The sequence below is a fragment of the Ovis canadensis genome, chromosome 8 (assembly GCF_042477335.2).
Source record: "Ovis canadensis isolate MfBH-ARS-UI-01 breed Bighorn chromosome 8, ARS-UI_OviCan_v2, whole genome shotgun sequence".
Taxonomy (NCBI): domain Eukaryota; kingdom Metazoa; phylum Chordata; class Mammalia; order Artiodactyla; family Bovidae; genus Ovis; species Ovis canadensis.
The window spans coordinates 41,317,608-41,335,820 of record NC_091252.1 but is presented as its reverse complement, the minus strand read 5'-3'; the positions used below and the strand labels follow the sequence as shown (position 1 = coordinate 41,335,820).

Sequence of the window (18,213 nt, the reverse complement as noted above, 5' to 3'; positions counted from 1 at the left end):
TTTCCTTTTTTAAAAAAATCAGTGTATTATAAATAATTCTCATTATTTTTGATGCTCAAATTTAACTAACAGGAACCTCTCCAAGTTGTATGTAACCCTTAAACTAGCCTCCATTAATTTTTTAAAACTTTCTTATTTTATGGCATAACAAGATACCCCAAAACTGAAATTAAAACTACCCTGAGCTACTATTTCTCACCTAATAAATTGACAAAAAATTAAGCAACTCAGCAACATACTGTATGGCTGTAGGAAAACTCTCATTTTGCTGATAGAAGTTCAAAAGGTACAACTTTTTTGGAGGGGAATTTGGCAATTTCTAATTAATATATACATTTATCTTTTGATGAAGCAATTCCTCTTCATCTGAGAAACATTCAAGAATACTGAAAAAATACACAAGGTAATTCTCCGGGACATGGCATGAAATCGCTAAATACTAAAAACAGTCAAAACTCCCCAACCATAGAAGAATGGTTGAATAAATTATGGTAAAACCACAGGGTGGAATACTATGCAACTATAAAAAAGGAATGAACCCGGTCTCTGAACAGATGTACAGTGATTTCCTAGATATATTAAATGAACAAAGGAAGATACGAAAATATACATGTCATAATTTTTGTGATTTTTTTCTTTTTAACCCTTATCCTGTCTTGTACCTATTGGCACTGGAAAGTGGAAGAGGTCTCTGTGTCTTAGGGTGGAGAATTGGTCAACATTTAATGGGTCTCTTTCCTTTCCTCAGGATTGCCAGCTGTGAGTGTCCCTATGGCCCTCTCAACCCAAGGGTTGCCAATAGGACTACAGTTTATTGGACGTGCATTTTGTGACCAGCAGCTTCTTACAGTTGCCAAATGGTTTGAAAAACAAGTCCAGTTTCCTGTTATTCAGCTTCAAGAACTAATGGATGATTGCTCATCAGTCTTTGAAAATGAAAAGTTAGCTTCGGTTTCTCTAAAATAGTGATAACTATATTGTGCACATTATGACTTTTAAAGGTTTTTATATTCTAGAGAAGTCAGGTGTTCTTGAAATTTGGCTCATTGTCGACATAGTCACTCCTTGGAGTCATTTTTTAAAATTCTTGTGATTATAATTATAAATGTCAGCATTTATTCAGCATCCACTCAGTATAAACCAAAGTACAAGAGACCTGGGTTCAATCCCTAGGTCGGAAAGATCCCCTGGAGGAGGCCATGGCAACCCACTCCAGTATTCTTGCCAGGAGAACTCCATGGACAGAGGAGCCTGCGGGCTACAGCCCATGGGGTTGCAAAGAGGCAGACACATTCACTCAAGTAGAAACCAAGTACAGGATTTCTATTATAATACGAGATACATGTTGCTCAAAAATGATGCCTTCTAAATGTTCATTAAAAAGAACATTGCTTACAGTGCAAGTAAGCTTCAGGGTAAACCTGTCAAGACTTGTATGTCTTTGCAACCAAAGCACAAACATGAACAGTAAGTCGTACTTCCGGAGGGAGCCTAGACAGCCCAGCTGACAGGCATTTCAACACGTGGTAGAGGCCACTGCAAAAGAGGTTAAAAATGCACGAAAACAATAAAATGGGAACATCCACCTCTAGGTCTGAGCAGAGCAGGTGGAAGAGAAGCTCTAACACAGGAGGAAGTGCAACTTGCTGGCCCAGACAGGGGTGTGCCTCTCTCTGGGGAGAGCCCAGGTGGGCACACTCCTCTAAGAATAGACCTGCAGTGAGAACTTTTCTTCTTTCCTGCTGAAAGTTAAAATGTTACTTCTACTATTCCAGCGCCCCATGCCAAGGAGCTCAGGATAACTCCTAGTTAGACCGAGTTCATTCTCCTAGTTTATCAGTCACAAACTGGCTCAGTGGTGTCAGACCTTTGCAGTGACCTAACAAACTGGACTAAACTCGAAAATTGGTAGCTACTGGAGCATGGCTTTAGTGAGAAAGTTTCAATACACAAGTAAGATTCAGGATGAAAAACTTGTAGATAACTTGGTGGGGCTGCATGGGCCCATGTTGAGAAGAGGCCCATGGGCCTCCTTCCTTACTCCAGATTCTCTTCCTTATGGTTTTCTTACCCACCCTCCTGACTTTCCTTACAAAGTGCTCTCCTTTTAGGCACCTTTAGCACAAAGAAATAAGAATGGGAATATATATTCAGAATTTGGGGGGAAAAAAAGCTCTAATGAAAAGCATTCATTTATCCACTATAAAGGGCTTCCTTGGTAGCTCAGATGGTAAAGAACCTGCCTGCAATGCAGGAGACCTAAGTTTGATCCCCTATAAGGTTTCATCGTTGGATTTGTCTTTGCCAGAACACAATTGTCATCTCATGTTTATCATGAGTTCTGATTTGACATTTATTGTTGATAAGTTTAAGTAGGGAGCTGAATTATTATTTAATAGATTCACTTTGGTAAGGAAAAAGTCTTTTCTAAATATAAAAGACATGAAGTAAAAACATAAGAGGCACAACCTTCTCAGAACTACTGGAAAACAGTGCGATGGGAGTTTAAACTGCCTGGTACTTTTCATTAATAGTTTTCTCTCTCCCTGGCCAAACGCTCAATTTGATAAACGGCATAAAAGTTTTCTGTGCCAAGTGCACTAGTATTCTGAAAGATTTTGACTATGAATCCCTGAAAGGAAGAAATTCATGACAGAGAATTGCTTTATTTTATAACAAGAGAAACCCCTTAGTTGGGGGAGAGAGTATGATGCAAATGGCAAGCAAATAAATCTTTACCCCAGTCTTTTTTTATCTGTGTATAGTTTGAAATAAAAGATTTTCGAATAATATGTAGTTTCTCTTACTCCTATGTCTCAACTTGAGTTGCACTAATGACTTGAAACAAGGAAGTGAAACATTTACATCGTTTTCACATAATAACACCCAACTAGCTTGAAACGATACCTAATCTGTTCTTTCTTTTCCATCTTTACCCTAAATATGGTAGATCTCATTTTGCCAAATCACTGTCTGAGAATTTAAAATGGAAAATGGTTTCTGTGTCTCAGCTAATTAAACCCTGAAACTATGAGCAACAGGGCTGTCAGAGCAGAGCACGTCAGAAAGGTGAAGACGACTGCGAGTGTGAGATGAGTGCCTTGATAAGACAGCGCAACAGAGCGAAAGACGGATTCAACAGCAGAAGGGTTGCTAGAGTGAAAAAATGTGATGCATTCACGAAACTTGGCACCTGACACCATGCAGAGCCAAGTCCAAGCCAAATCCGTGTTGGCCCCCACCTGTCGTTATCAAGAAAGTCACTTGAAACTAGAGAGGCAGAATTTGATTGGCTGTATGACACTAGGCTGTCAGGAACACAGGACTGTGGACCAGCTAGAAAAGATAGAATGGTACAGAAGAGGAACTTACGAACATGACAGGGAACGGTGATTCCTATGAGGAAAACACCGGCCCCTTCCATGCTGTTGAGTCACTAAGGCATGTCCGACTCTGCGACCCCAGAGACTGTGGCCCACCAGGCACCTTCTATCATGGACAAGAAATATCTTTAGGATTTTAGGACAGGATCTGAAGAATGGTGAAGAGATCTGGTTACAGGGCACCAGTAAGTAGACCTCGAGAATTCTGGAAACTGTCACACCCTGTTCCAGTCAAAGTAGGGGACCAAAGTAATGAAATGTTCACAAAATTAATGGTTTCTGTTACGAACTTTCATTTACTAACAACTTTTACTCTCCCTCCCTTTACTCAAGTATCTGATTATACCACGGCTAAATGTGTTGCCTGTGCAAGCCTCAGGTAAAATTTACTCATTGGACTTAGAAGCGCCAGAGGACAGTTTAAAGTAGAAGGCTTTCCTCAGTTATTTCATAGCGTAAGCCATGTGTACACTAGAACAAAAACCTGAAAATTTAATAAAAGCAAATAACACCAGAAAACCCCAGCAAACATTAAATAAAAGTAATTACAGGATTTCAGAGGGACTTTTTATTCCTTTTTCTTTATACCACAGTGGAATATAAATCCAAAAGAATTCTAGGCACTTTATTAAAAATGTATTATTAAAATGCTATAAAAGTAAATAATTGAGGAAATCACTGAATTGATAAAAAAGGGGTAAAAGTTAAAACCAGGAATAAGTAAAAATTAACGATGTTCGTCAAGGTACTTATACAGATGGTTAAGGCTATATAGTGTGATACAGTGGGAAATTTTCCTGTTGCTTTTCTAGTGGGAAAGTTCACCAGATTTAAAAAGATAAACCTGGGTTTGAGTCCTATTAACTGCCATTTGTGAGTTTTGTAACCTCTCTGAGCTTTAGTGTCTTGACCTGTGAAATGGAGATAATATTTATTCCAAGGGATGGTTGGGAGGATTAAATTTAAATGATGCCCTTAAAGCACATAGCATAGCATGACAAAATAAGTACTCAAAAGTTTGGAACTATAAATAAATGCAAACAATCATGAAATTACCATTTTCCCATATATGCTACAAATACACATTAAACTAATATGGCCAAACTGCAATTTACTAAAAACTTATGCTAGAGACTAGCTATAATGGCTCTGGTGATCTGGCTTCCACTGAGGATAAAGTTTAAAACATCTGGAAGAAATGATGAACTATGTGTTTCTAAAGCAATTTCCTTGAGCCTTTGATAAAGAATTGACTAATGCAGTGTTCAAAGACCTGAAGGTTTTTTAAAAGGCTCTTGTGCCTTGCCAACCAAGTGAGAGGGGGAAGCACTTTTGACAGAGCCAAGCTCTTGCTCATAAAACTCAGTTCCAGTCCCACATATACATACCTAGATGGTTGAGATCCTGAAATATTAAATCTTATCTACAATTATTTTAACATAGGAAAAGTTTAGGGTTGCTATTCCCTACAGAGTCTAGCCATTGGGGGATGGTGGGGACAGTTAATGAAGCACCCCTGGGGCATCTGTTGGTAATTAACTTCATTTCTTGGTGAAATTAGTCATAAAATAGACCTGCAGAATAGTATGATAGAACTGGTGTTGGGTATCTGCTAAGATGAAAATGGACAACTTCAGCAGAGTTCATATAGCAGGACCAGTTGTCTTCAGAGGCCAATCATAGAATAGAATTCTTTGTTTTCTGTGACAAGAGTGTTTGCGAGGCTGAAATTCAAAGTTTTATGCCTTATAATAACCAGGTAAATTCCAATACAGTATACTGTTAGAACCATTCTATCACAAGCATGTCAAAAGACATGGAGAATCTAATTACATGTGAATTATTTTCTTATTTATCCTACTCTAGTTCTCCATGGAAATAGCTACTAGGATGCAGATGTAACTGGTGCAGAATTAAGGTAGTGTTCGTGGGAAAGAAAAGAGATAAAGTGAAAATCAGAAGAATTTGGAGTTTAATTGGATTTAAGGGTATGGGAGAAAGGAGGGAAAGAAATATGGCTTTTATACTGAGAAGTGCTCTCAACTAGAAAAATGATGTTAACCTTTATAAAAACAGGAAAAGCAGGAATGATATGTAGGGGCTGAAGATGTATTCCACAGTCAAGGAGAAATACCTAACAGGTAAAAAGGCAGGTGAGAAAAATGGAGCCTGGGGAGTCAGAAGGACAGAGAATGAAGTCCACTCGTTCTTCCCTGTTTTATTATGAAAATTTTCAAATATAAAGCACTGAACCCACCACCTACATTCTACTACTGACATTTTACTGTATTTTATCACATATCAATCCATCTAATATCTCATCATCCTTTAATCTGCCTTATTTTTAAAATATATATCTCAAAGTACACTTTACCGTAAATACCTAAGCATATCTGTCACTTGAGTTCAATATTTGTTTATGGGTTTTTTAAAGTAAAACTTAAGTACAATGAAATTCACAAATCTTAAGTGTATGTTCCCTGAGTTTTGACAAATGCATTCACCTGTGTAACCCAAACCACTATCAACACATAGACCATTACTATAATTTCTGTCACCCCAGAAAATTTCCTCATGTCCTCTCCTAGTTAATCCCTGCTCCCATCCCTCGAGAGGAAACTATTCCTCTGATTTTTTTTCCCAAAAACAATTTAGTTTTGCTTATTCTACATTTCATATGAATGTAATCTGCACTGGGTCACCTGAAAGGTTGTACCAGGAAATGCAAGATCTCAATTTTTAAATTTGATTTGAATTGATTTTAAGAGGTTTTATTTTTTCGCGTTACGAAGGTAATGCTTGTGTTCTGGCAGGAGACAACAGAAAAGCACACACACAAAATCACTATCTCTCCATTTAGATGTATGTATCAGTATCAGTTCAGTCACTCAGTCGTGTCTGACTCTGTGACCCCATGAATCGCAGCACGCCAGGCCTCCCTGTCCATCACCAACTCCCGGAGTTCACTCGGACTCACATCCATCGAGTCGGTGATGCCATCCAGCCATCTCATCCTCTGTCGTCCCCTTCTCTTCCTGCCCCCAATCCCTCCCAACATCAGAGTCTTTTCCAATGAGTCAACTCTTCGCATGAGGTGGCCAAAGTACTGGAGTTTCAGCTTTAGCATCATTCCCTCCAAAGAAATCCCAGGGCTGATCTCCTTCAGAATGGACTGGTTGGATCTCCTTGCAGTCCAAGGGACTGTCAAGAGTCTTCTCCAACACCACAGTTCAAACACATCAATTCTTTGGCGCTCAGCTTTCTTCACAGTCCAACTCTCACATCCATACATGACCACAGGAAAAACCATAGCCTTGACTAGACGGTCAAGATGTATGTATACATATGTATATATATACACACACACACGTAAGTTTTTTTATACTGATGTCATACTTCACATAGTTGTGAAACCATTACCATGAGATTCCAGAATGTTTTTATTATCCCACAAAGAAGCCCCATGGCCATTAGCAGTCACTCCCCATTCCACTCTATCCCCAGCCCCTGACACCACAAGTTTCCTGTCTTTGTGGATTTGCCTCTTCTGGACGTGACATATAAATGCAATCATACACTACATGACCTTTTGTGTCTAGCTTCTTTCACTTAGCATAGAGTTTTCAAGATTCATCCATGTTGAAGCATAGGTTAATATCTCATTGTTTTTATGACTGAATAATATTCCAACGTGTGTTGCATGTTGTTATTTTATATATTGATGGACATTTGAATTGTTCCCACCTTAGGAATGAATAATACTGCCATGAACATGCATGCACAAGTGTACATACTCATGTACAATGTGCTGCTGTTTTGCCTGAATTTATATCTAGGTGTGAAATTGGTGGGTCATCTGGTAACACTGTGTTTGACCTTTTGAAAAATGGCTAAACATTTCCAAAGTGGCTGCACTGTTTTACGTTCCTACCAGCAATATATGAGGGTTTCAGTTTTTCCACATTCTTGCTAACCCTTGTTATTGTCTTTTTTTTTATTATTATTATAGGGACTCAGGCTGATAGAGCAGCCACCATTTTGCACACTGTGTTCAGTCAGATGAAGTGGTATCCCACTGTAGTTTCAGTCTGAAAAATCACTGCACATGGTGACTGCAGCCGTGAAATTAAAAGACACTTACTCCTTGGAAGAAAAGTTATGATCAACCTAGATAGCATATTCAAAAGCAGAAACATTACTTTGCCAACAAAGGTCCATCTAGTCAAGGCTATGGTTTTTCCTGTGGTCATGTATGGATGTGAGAGTTGGACTGTGAAGAAAGCTGAGTGCTGAAGAATTGATGCTTTTGAACTGTGGTATTGGACAAGACTCTTGAGAGTCCCTTGGACCGCAAGGAGATCCAACCAGTCCATTCTGAAGGAGATCAGCCCTGGGATTTCTTTGGAAGGAATGATGCTAAAGCTGAAACTCCAGTACTTTGGCCACCTCATGCGAAGAGTTGACTCATTGGAAAAGACTCTGATGCTGGGAGGGATTGGGGACAGGAGGGAAAGGGGACGACAGAAGATGAGATGGCTGGATGGCATCACCGACTCGATGGAAGTGAGCTTGAGTGAACTCTGGGAGATGGTGATGGACAGGGAGGCCTGGCGTGCTGTGATTCATGGGTCGCAAAGAGTCGGACCCGACTGAGTGACTGAACTGAACTGAATGACTAATGACTGTGGAATGACTGTGTTCTGAAAGAGATGGGAGTACCAGATCACCTGACCTGCTTCTTGAGAAACCTATATGCAGGTCAGGAAGCAACAGTTAGAACTGGACATGAAACAACAGACTGGTTCCAAATAGGAAAAGGAGTACGTCAAGGCTGTATATTGTCACCCTGCTTATTTAACTTATATGCAGAGTACATCATGAGAAATGCTGGGCTGGAGGAAGCACAAGCTGGAATCAAGATTGCCGGGAGAAATATCAATAACCTCAGATATGCAGATGACACCACCCTTATGGCAGAAGGTGAAGAGGAACCAAAAAGCCTCTTGATGAAAGTGAAAGTGGAGAGTGGAAAAGTTGGCTTAAAGCTCAACATTCAGAAAACTGAGATCATGGCATCTGGTCCCATCACTTCATGGGAAATAGATGGGGAAACAGTGGAAACAGTGTCAGACTTTATTTTGGGGGGCTCCAAAATCACTGCAGATGGTGACTGCAGCCATGAAATTAAAAGACACTTACTCTTTGGAAGGAAAGTTATGACCAACCTAGGTAGCATATTCAAAAGCAGAGACTTTGCCAACAAAGGTCCATCTAGTCAAGGCTATGGTTTTTCCAGTGGTCATGTATGGATGTGAGAGTTGGACTGTAAAGAAAGCTGAGCTCCAAAGAATTGATGCGTTTGAACTGTGGTGCTGGAAAAGACTCTTAAGAGTCCCCTGGACTGCAAGAAGATCCAACCAATCCATTCTAAAGGAGATCAGTCCTGGGTGTTCATTGGAAGAACTGATGCTAAAGCTGAAACTCCAATACTTTGGCCACCTCATACAAAGAGTTGACTCATTGGAAAAGACTCTGATGCTGGGAGGGATTGGGGGCAGGACGAGAAGGGGACAACAGAGGATGAGATGGCTGGATGGCATCACTGACTCGATGGACATGAGTTTGGGTGAACTCTGGGAATTGGTGATGGACAGGGAAGCCTGGCATGCTGCAATTCACAGGGTCGCAAAGAGTTGGACACGACTGAGCGACTGAACTGAACTGAATGACTAATGATATTGAGTATCTTTTCATGTGTAGACTGGACAATTATATATATATGTGTATATATATATGTACATATATATATAGGTGGATGGAGAAATGTGTATTTAAATCCTTAAAGATTCATTTTAAAATTGGGGTTTTTTTATTGTTGTGTTTAAGAGGTTTTTTAAAAGATATATTTTGGATACAAGTCTTTTTCAGATATGTGATTTGCAAACATTTCCTCCTGCGAATTGTCTTTTCATACTTTTGATAGTTTTCTTAAAAGCAGTAAGGTTTTCTTTTTATTCTGATGAAGACTAATGTATCTATTTTTGCTTTCTGGCTTTTGCCTTTGGTGTCATATGTCTAATGTACCTGTAATATATTTTAATCGATGGTATGAAGAAGAGATCAAGTTAGATCAAGTTTTAAAAAAATTAACTCAGTACCTGTCTATACCACTCTTATAGTCTAAAAGCTTATATATAGTTGGATCTGATTTGGGCTCACTGTCAAAGCTTTGTTAGTTTTTCTTAAGATGACCCCCAAAGTACCCTGAGTGTGGCATCCAAAAGAATAGCATTACCTACAGTTTTGCCTCAGCTCACCTTTGTTTAAACACACTCTAAGTCTTTTATTAAATGTTTATTGAGTTAAATTTAATTGGAAAACAGTTTTAGGGAAGAGAAGTGTGAACAATTTTGGAGCAGCCAACACTGATCTAGCACTATTCACATTGTTCCCATTTCTGCTGAGGTCATCTCTGCTCTTGTCAAAACTCCTCTTTCAACACATTTTCAATACTATTGAGGTCATCGTTAGTGTTGTTTGTCAAATATTTCCAGTTCTCTCCTCTCTCAGACTCTCTGTAGCTAGGTGTGATCACATGCCTGGTTCCAGCCAATGCTGTGAGTGAAAGCCTCCTGTGTCTGGGCCTGAGTTTGCTGGGTTGGCTGGCACTCTCCAGAGTTCTCTTTGATCTCCAGCAATGTGCAAAATGTGGTTTGGTTGGATGGCATCACCAACTCCATGGACATGAATTTGAGAAAACTCCAAGAGAGAGTGAAGGACAAGGAAGCCTGGTGTGCTGCAGTCCCTAGGATCACAAAGAGTCGGACACGTCTTAGTGACTGAACAACAAAGTGCAAAACGGTGGCTGCTCTATCAGCCTGGGTTCATGAGTGGCTAAGGTTAGCAGAGCTTTCTTTTAAAGTTAAAAAATTTTTGTTGTTTGAAGCCATTAAATTTAGGGGAGAAAGTTAATGAAGAAGCACAGCCTAACCCAACCAGTATACCTATTACTATCCTCCTACTCTTAACTCTGGGTCTGCCTTCTTGTGTGGAGGGTAAAGTATGGCTTTCAGGCAGAGCATGAAGCTGCTGGTGCTGAAGTGCTTTCACACACAGGTCCCCATTCACTCTTCCCAAATGCATAATTGCAACTACATTTTAGGGTAAGCTCACCACCTGGATACAGGACTTGAGTGTTCCAGAAGTGCTCCAGGGTCCAAAAGTGAAATGCCTGGGAAATCAACATTTCCATAAAAAGTGAAAGAAATATTTATGTAATTGATTGAATAGGTAAAATTTTAGAAGAAGAAAAAATACCAGTTTTCAGAGTAGGGCAAAACTTTCAATACATCCCGGAAAGGTCACTATAAAGAAATGTGATTTCTAAATCACTATAAAGGAATGCATTCACCCAATTTGATACATATTTACCATTTTTGATCTGCTACAAGTCTTGTCATGCTTTATTAGTGAACATTTTATTATGCTCAATCTAATGGATGTTTACAAAACCCTTGATATTCATATTGTGCCCATTCTCCCAAAACACTGAACACTGAGGCCTCAGCAAAATATAAATTGAGATAAGCCATGAACAATTGACATAAACAAAATAGGTGTATATATAATTTGATAAACTGATCATTTTGCATGTTGCTGCCTTGATCTAAAGCTTTTATGATCACAACCCAGATAACATTAGGGAAAGAAAAGGGAGTAGCATTGTGCTGTGCATTGAGGAGTTTTGACACACACTGGTTTGGGGGTTTTGTGTTGTTTTCCTGGGTGATGATTAATTAGAATTTCAGTGTTTCTAGAAGAAAAAATCTAAGCTAAGAGTTTCAAAGGAAATTTAGTTTATCCCCGTGGCTCTGTAGGGAACATAAAACTTCTTGGTATAAAAGTACTCCAATTAGGAAAGGATTATACACTTTGAGGTTTAATGAACTGCCAATATGAAGTAATTATTAGCAAAGAAACTAGGACTACTGTAAAACTAAGTTTGGAATTAGACTTAACTATAGTATTCCACCAGCTAAATTGTATTGCCATCATTATAGGCAGGCAACTTAAACATTAACTGAAATAATACATTTTTATCATGCATTATTTTTATAAAAACCCTCACACTTTGCAGACACAAGTGTAGTTTCAAAATATGCCTGAATCAATATGTTGTATAAACATTTGATTAAAGGCCTATAACCATATCTGAAGAGTAAACACTTTTAACAAGCTAAAAGAAACAACATTTACTTTATAGATAAGTAACTATCTTCGTAGTCTGAAATCCATTATCTCCTCTCCTAACTTCCATCTGGTTAATTTTAAATCATTCTTTAACACTTGGGCTAGGCTTCCCCTTTCCAAAAGTCTTCCCTCCCCCCGCCCCCCACCCCCCCCCCCGCCACACACACCACTTAAGGTGTTTCTATGCTTACTCCTTGGAAGGAAAGTTATGACCAACCTAGATAGCATATTCAAAAGCAGAGACATTACTTTGCCAACAAAGGTCCATCTAGTCAAGGCTATGGTTTTTACAGTAGTCATGTATGGATCTGAGAGTTGGACTGTGAAGAAAGCTGAGTGCCAAAGAATTGATGCTTTTGAACTGTGGTGTTGGAGAAGACTCTTGAGAGTCCCTTGGACTGCAAGGAGATCAGTCCTGGGTGTTCTTTGGAAGGAATGATGCTAAAGCTGAAACTCCAGTACTTTGGCCACCTCATGCGAAGAGTTGACTCATTGGAAAGACTCTGATGCTGGGAGGGATTGAGGGCAGGAGGAGAAGGGGACGACAGGGGATGAGATGGCTGGATGGCATCACCGACTCGATGGACATGAGTTTGAGTAAACTCCGGGAGTTTGTGATGGACAGGGAGGCCTGGCGTGCTGTGATTCATGGGGTCGCAAAGAGTCAGACACGGCTGAGTAACTGAACTGATGCCATTGTCCACCTCAAACTCTTGCACATCTCTATCATGAGTTTTACTCTACTGTATGCTACTTCTCCATGAGATACTCCTATTCTATCCACCATACAATAAATTCTTAAAGAAACGAATATGCCTTAATTATTTTTTATCCTCTAAGATCTAATATCAAGATGATAAATGTTGAATAAATTAAGACCATGAAGTTTTCAGTATACAAATTTACTTTGTTTTTCTGTAAAATTCAAAGTCAAAATGCATAGAAGTTGTATTAATTGGAAGGAAAGCAGTAAAAGTCTCACTGTTAGATTATACTAATTGCACACTTGTAAAACTCAAGAGAATCATATGAAAAATTGTTTTAAATAATAGAAGAGTTGAATAACATGGTTGGGCACAAAATTACTGTTCAGAAATAAATCATCTTTTTATATACAGAGTCTCTAGAAACACAGCAGCCACTAGCCACATGTAACTATTTCAACTTTAATAACAATTTAAAAAATTTTAATTTGGTGTCTTATTAGTAACACTGTCCATATCCCAAGTTCTCAACAGTCACTTGAAATGTGGGGGGAAAGAGCCAATTTGGAATTATTTTCCATAGGCCTGAGGAAAAAATAAACATGTAATAAAGGTCAGGAAAATCCTGAAAAAGAACAGTAATAAGAGGAACAGTCTTATAAGACATTAAAACACATGTTTATAACAATTAAAATGTTTGAATAGACTGATACAAATCAGACAGAAATTCTAGAAAACTTACTCCAACATCTATAAAAATTTTGCATGTGACAAAGAAGTTATTTCAAATCAATGGGAAAGATGAATTATTCAATAAAGCATGTTAGGACTAGCCATCTAGAGAAAAAAATATGTATCCCCATTTCACTTCTTACTCAAAAATTCCAAACATAGCAAAGATGTAAAGATAAAAGAAAACCACATTACAGATTTGCAAAGGATTGGCAACAACCTGAATGCTCTTTAATGATTAAATAATCATGGTATATACATTCAATCTAATATGGCCTGCATGTCTCTGAAAGGAGCACACAAGAAATTGATTTCCTCTGGAGATGGGGACTAGTTGCTTTGGTTCAGGGGGTGAGAAGAGATTTGTTTTCACTGCTGAGTCTTCTGTACCACTGAATTTTGCACAGTATGTGTTATCTATTTTTTAAAATAAATTGAATAATTTATTATAAAAGCCAAAGCCTAAAATTTATAAAAATACTGCATATTCCCTACCTTCTATCCCTGTCCACAGTTTAGTTTCTTATATAAGAGCTGCCATGACCCACAGAGATGTTATGGGGAGGGAGGTGGGAGCGGGGTTCATGTTTGGGAACACATGTAAGAATTAAAGATTTTAAAATTAAAAAAATAAAAAACTAAAAAAAATAAAAAATAAAAAATTCCAGGTTGAAAAAAAAAAAAAAAAAGAGCTGCCAAAGGCCTATGGCAGCAGTAATTTCTGGCTTCAGTACAGTAAACCCTCATCTAGAAAGTTAGAATTTGGCAACCTACCCAGGAAGTGGTCAGTAGGAATGAGGATTTGATATCAGTGCACTTAGTAGGTCCATGTTCAGGTGGAATTTCTATTAATTAAAGAAGACTTTTTTCAAGGGAGTACTTTGAATTATAGCAAATGGGCTAATGTAGTCTAGAGTCATTCCACAGTGTAAAAATATAAATGAAACAGATAATAGGAAACATTCTCAACAGAAGAATGCTTCACAGAGTGGAATGAAGGTCTCCAGTGCTCACTGTCCCAGCATACAGGCCACGTTCTTGCAATATCCCTGCAAAGAGCCTACTATGTTTTAGGAGCCTCCCCCACCCACCCAAACACTTCTGTCTGTCTTCACAGTTTCTGAACTTACACTTAACGTTCTCCAACACAAATTATATCTCATTTGCCTCTAGGAATGGAATTTTCTGATTCTACTTCTGCTGTTTGACAGCTCAGACAATTAGATCTTTTAAAAGGCAGAGTGAGTTTTTCTGGGTACTGACAATATGTGCTTGAAGCCTGAAGAAATTATTCCAGAACAGGCTTATCCATCAAAGACTATCCTAGAAAATCCCTGGGTAGGGAAAAAAATTATGTCATGTAACACAATGTAACACTTAACAATTTCTTTTTATCAGTAGCTATTTTAAAATTCAAGACAACCAACCTGAAGCATAAAAAAATCTAGTTATAATTAATTTTACTGTCCAGTGTTTATATATAGCCCTTCCTGGTTCATAGCCTTGTTGTGGAAAAGGGGCTTGTGTAACTCAATGAAGCTATGAGCCATGCCATGCAGGGCCACCCAAGATGGATGGGTCATAGTGAAGAGTTGTGACAAAATGTGGTCCACTGGAGGAGGGAATGGCAAACCACTCCAGTATTCTTGCCACAAGAAACCCATGAAGAATATGAAAAGGCAAAAAGATATAACATCAGAAGATGAGTCTTCCAGATCAGAAGGTGTCTACTATGCTACTGAGGAAGAGCAGAGGGCAATTACTAATAGCTCCGGAAGGAATGAAGCAGCTGGGCCAAGGAGGAAACACTGCTCAGCTGTGGCTGTGTCTGGTGGTGAAAGTCTGATGCTGTAAAGGATAATATTGCATAGGAATCAGGAATATTAGGTCCATGAATCAAGGTAAATTGGAAGTGGTCAAGCAGGAGTTGGCAAGAGTGAATGAACATCAATGTCTTGGGAATCAGTAAACTAAAATAGATGGGAACAGGCAAATTTAGTTCAGATAATCATTATATCTACTACTGTGGGCAAGAATCCCTTAGAAGAAATGGAGTAGCCTCATAGTCAACAAAACAGCCCAAAGTGCAGTACTTAGGTGCAATCTCAAAAATGACAGAATGACCTCAGTTCATTTCCAAGGCAAACCATTCAACATCACAGTAATCCAAGTCCATGCCCAACCACTGATGCCAAAGAAGTTGTAATTGACCAGTTCTATGAAGACCTACAAGACCTTCTAGAACTTTCACCAAAAAAAGATGTTTTTCTCATCATAGCGGATTGGAATGCAAAAGTAGGAAGTGAAGAGATACCTGGAGTAATAGGTCAAGTTTGGCCTTGGAACACAAAATGAAGCATGGCAAAGGCTAACAGTTTTGCCAACAGAACACATTGGTCATAGCAAACACCTTTCCCCAACAACACAAGAGGCAACTCTACACACGAACATCACCGAAGGTCAATATCAAAAGTAAACTGATTACATTCTTTGTAGCGAAAGATGCAGAAGATCTATACAGTCAGCAAAAACAAGACCTGGAGGTGACTGTGGCTCAGATCATGAGCTCTTTATTGCAAAATTCAGGCTTATGTTGAAAAAAGGAGGGAAAACCACTAAGCCATTCAGGAATGACCTAAATCAAATCCCATATGATTATACAGTGGAGGTGACAAATAGATTCAAAGGATCAGATCTGGTAGACAGAGTGCCTGAAGAACAGAGTGCCTGAAGAACTACAGGAGGTTCATAACATTGTACAGGAGGCAGAGACCAAAATCATCCCAAAGGGGAAAAAAATGTGAAAAAGGAAAGTGGTTGTCTGAGGAGGCTTTACAAATAGCTGAGAAAAGAAGAGAAGTAAAAAGCAAAGAAGAAAGGGAAAGAAATACCTAAATGAATGCAGAGTTCAAAAGAACAGAAGGGAGAGAAAGTCTTCTCAAGTGAACAACACAAAGAAATGCAGGAAAACAATAGAATGGGAAACACTAGAGAGCTCCTCAAGAAAACTGGAGAGATCAGGGAACTTTTCATGCAAGGATGGACACACAAAAGACAGAAATGGCAAGATCCTAACAGAAACAGAAGAGGTGAAGAAGAGGTGGCAAGAATACACAAAAGAACTATGCAAAAAAGGTCTTAATGACCCAGATATCCATGATGGTGTGATCACTCACCTAGAGCCAGACATCCGAAAGTGTGGAGTCAAGTGGGCCTTAGGAAGCATTACTGCAAACAAAACTAGTGGAAGTGATGAATTCCAGCTGAGCTAGTCAAAAACCTAAAAGATAATGCTGTTGAAGTGCTGCACTCAATATGCCAGCAAATTTGGAAAATTCAGCAGTGGCCACAGGACTGGAAAAGGTCAGTTTTCATTCCAGTCTCAAAGAAAAGTAGCGCCAAAGAATGTTCAAACTACCGGACAACTGTGCTCATTTCACATGCTAGTAATGTTATGCTGAAAATCTTTCAAGCTAGGCTCAGCAGTATGTGAACTGAGAACTTCCAATATAAAAGCTAGGTTTAGAAAAGGCAGTGGAACCAGAGATCAAACTGCCAGTATCCACTGGCTCATAGAGAAAGCAAGAGAATTCCAGAAAAACATCTACTTCTCCTTCATTGACTATGTGAAAGCCTTTGACTGTGTGGATCACAACAAATGATGGAAAATTCTTCAAGTGATGGGAATACCAGACCACCTTACCTGTCTCCTGGGAAACATGTATGCAGGTCAAGAAGCAACAGTTAGAACTTTTCATTGAACAAGTGACTGGTTCAACATTGGAAAAGGAGTATGACAAGGCTGTACATTGTTATCCTGTTTATTTAACTTATATGCAGAATACATCATGTGGAATACCAGGCTGGATGAATCACAAGCTGGGATCAAGATTGCTGGGAGAAATATCAACAACCTCAGATATGCAGATGACACCACCCTATGGCAGAAAGTGAAGAGGAACTAAAGAGCCTCTTGACGAAGGTGAAAGAGAAGAGTGAAAAACCTGGCTAAAAATCTCAACATTCAAAAAACTAAGATCATGGCATCAGGTCCCATCACTTCAAGGCAAATAGATGGGGGAAAAGTGAAAACAGTGACAGACTTTATTTTCTTGGCCTCCAAAATCTGCAGATGGTGACTGCAGCCATGAAATTAAAACATGCTTGCTCCTTGGAATGAAAGCTATGACAAACCTAGATAGCATATTATAAAGCACAGACCCCTCTTTGCTGACAAAGATCCGTATAGTCAAAGCTATGGTTTTTGAAGTAGTCATGTACGGATGTTAGAGTTGGACCATAAAGAAGGCTGAGAGCCAAAGAATTGATGCTTTTGAACCGTGGTGTTGGAGAAGACTCTTGAGAGTCCCTTGGACAGTAAGGAGATCAAACCAGTCAATCCTAAAGGAAATCAACCCTGAATATTCATTGGAAAGACTGATGCTGAAGCTGAAGCTCCAATAATTTGGCCACCTGATGCAAAGAGTCAGCTTATTGGAAAAGACCCTGATGGTGGGAAAGATTGAGAGCAGGCAGAGAAATAGGCAACAGAGGATGAGATGGCTGTGTGGCGTCACCAACTCAATGAACATGAACGTGAGCAGACTCCGGGAGGTAGTAAAGGACAGGGAAGCCTGACATGCTGCAGTCCATGGGGTCGCGAAGTTTCAGACATGAGTTAGCGACCAAACAACAATTTATATACAGATTTCATCGATGAAACACAGCTCCTCTGAGCCTCAGTTTTTCTCATCCACCAAATGGGATAATAATATCTACTCTAATGACACTGGGTGGAGGATTACTGTGATAACTGAAGGTGTAAAAGCAATTTGAAAGATGTCAAACAATTTTAAATTGCCTATTATTATTCCTTGTTAAGAAAGGGGCAACCAATCCCTTCTAAATATATCAGATCTAATTATTTCTGTCTTCACCACCGGTAAGATTGCCAAGTGTCCCAGCACTGAATTGTGGTTTAGTTTCTGTCCAGCAAAAGGAAAATTTTAAAACTAGATGCAAATGCTTTTTATCACTAAAAAGTTATTGGAAATAAACTTTAAAAATAACATTATGCAGGTGAGTAGACAAAGCATTTTTACTAAGAGGAAGATGGTAATACCTCAGTAAATGACACCATTTGT

At 39.0% G+C, this 18,213-nt stretch overlaps 1 protein-coding gene across 3 annotated transcripts in view; it reads left to right on the top strand.

Annotated features, from left to right (window-relative positions):
* The window catches only part of QRSL1 (glutaminyl-tRNA amidotransferase subunit QRSL1), a 28,867-nt gene extending 26,077 nt beyond the window's left edge, over positions 1-2,790 (top strand). For all 3 annotated transcript variants that reach the window (XM_069598236.1, XM_069598237.1, XM_069598239.1), the window contains one exon: positions 749-2,790. In XM_069598236.1, the coding sequence (XP_069454337.1) occupies positions 749-966 (218 nt within the window). In that variant the 3' untranslated portion in view covers positions 967-2,790. The remainder of the gene's footprint in view (positions 1-748) is intronic.
* Positions 2,791-18,213: the final 15,423 nt, after the last annotated feature.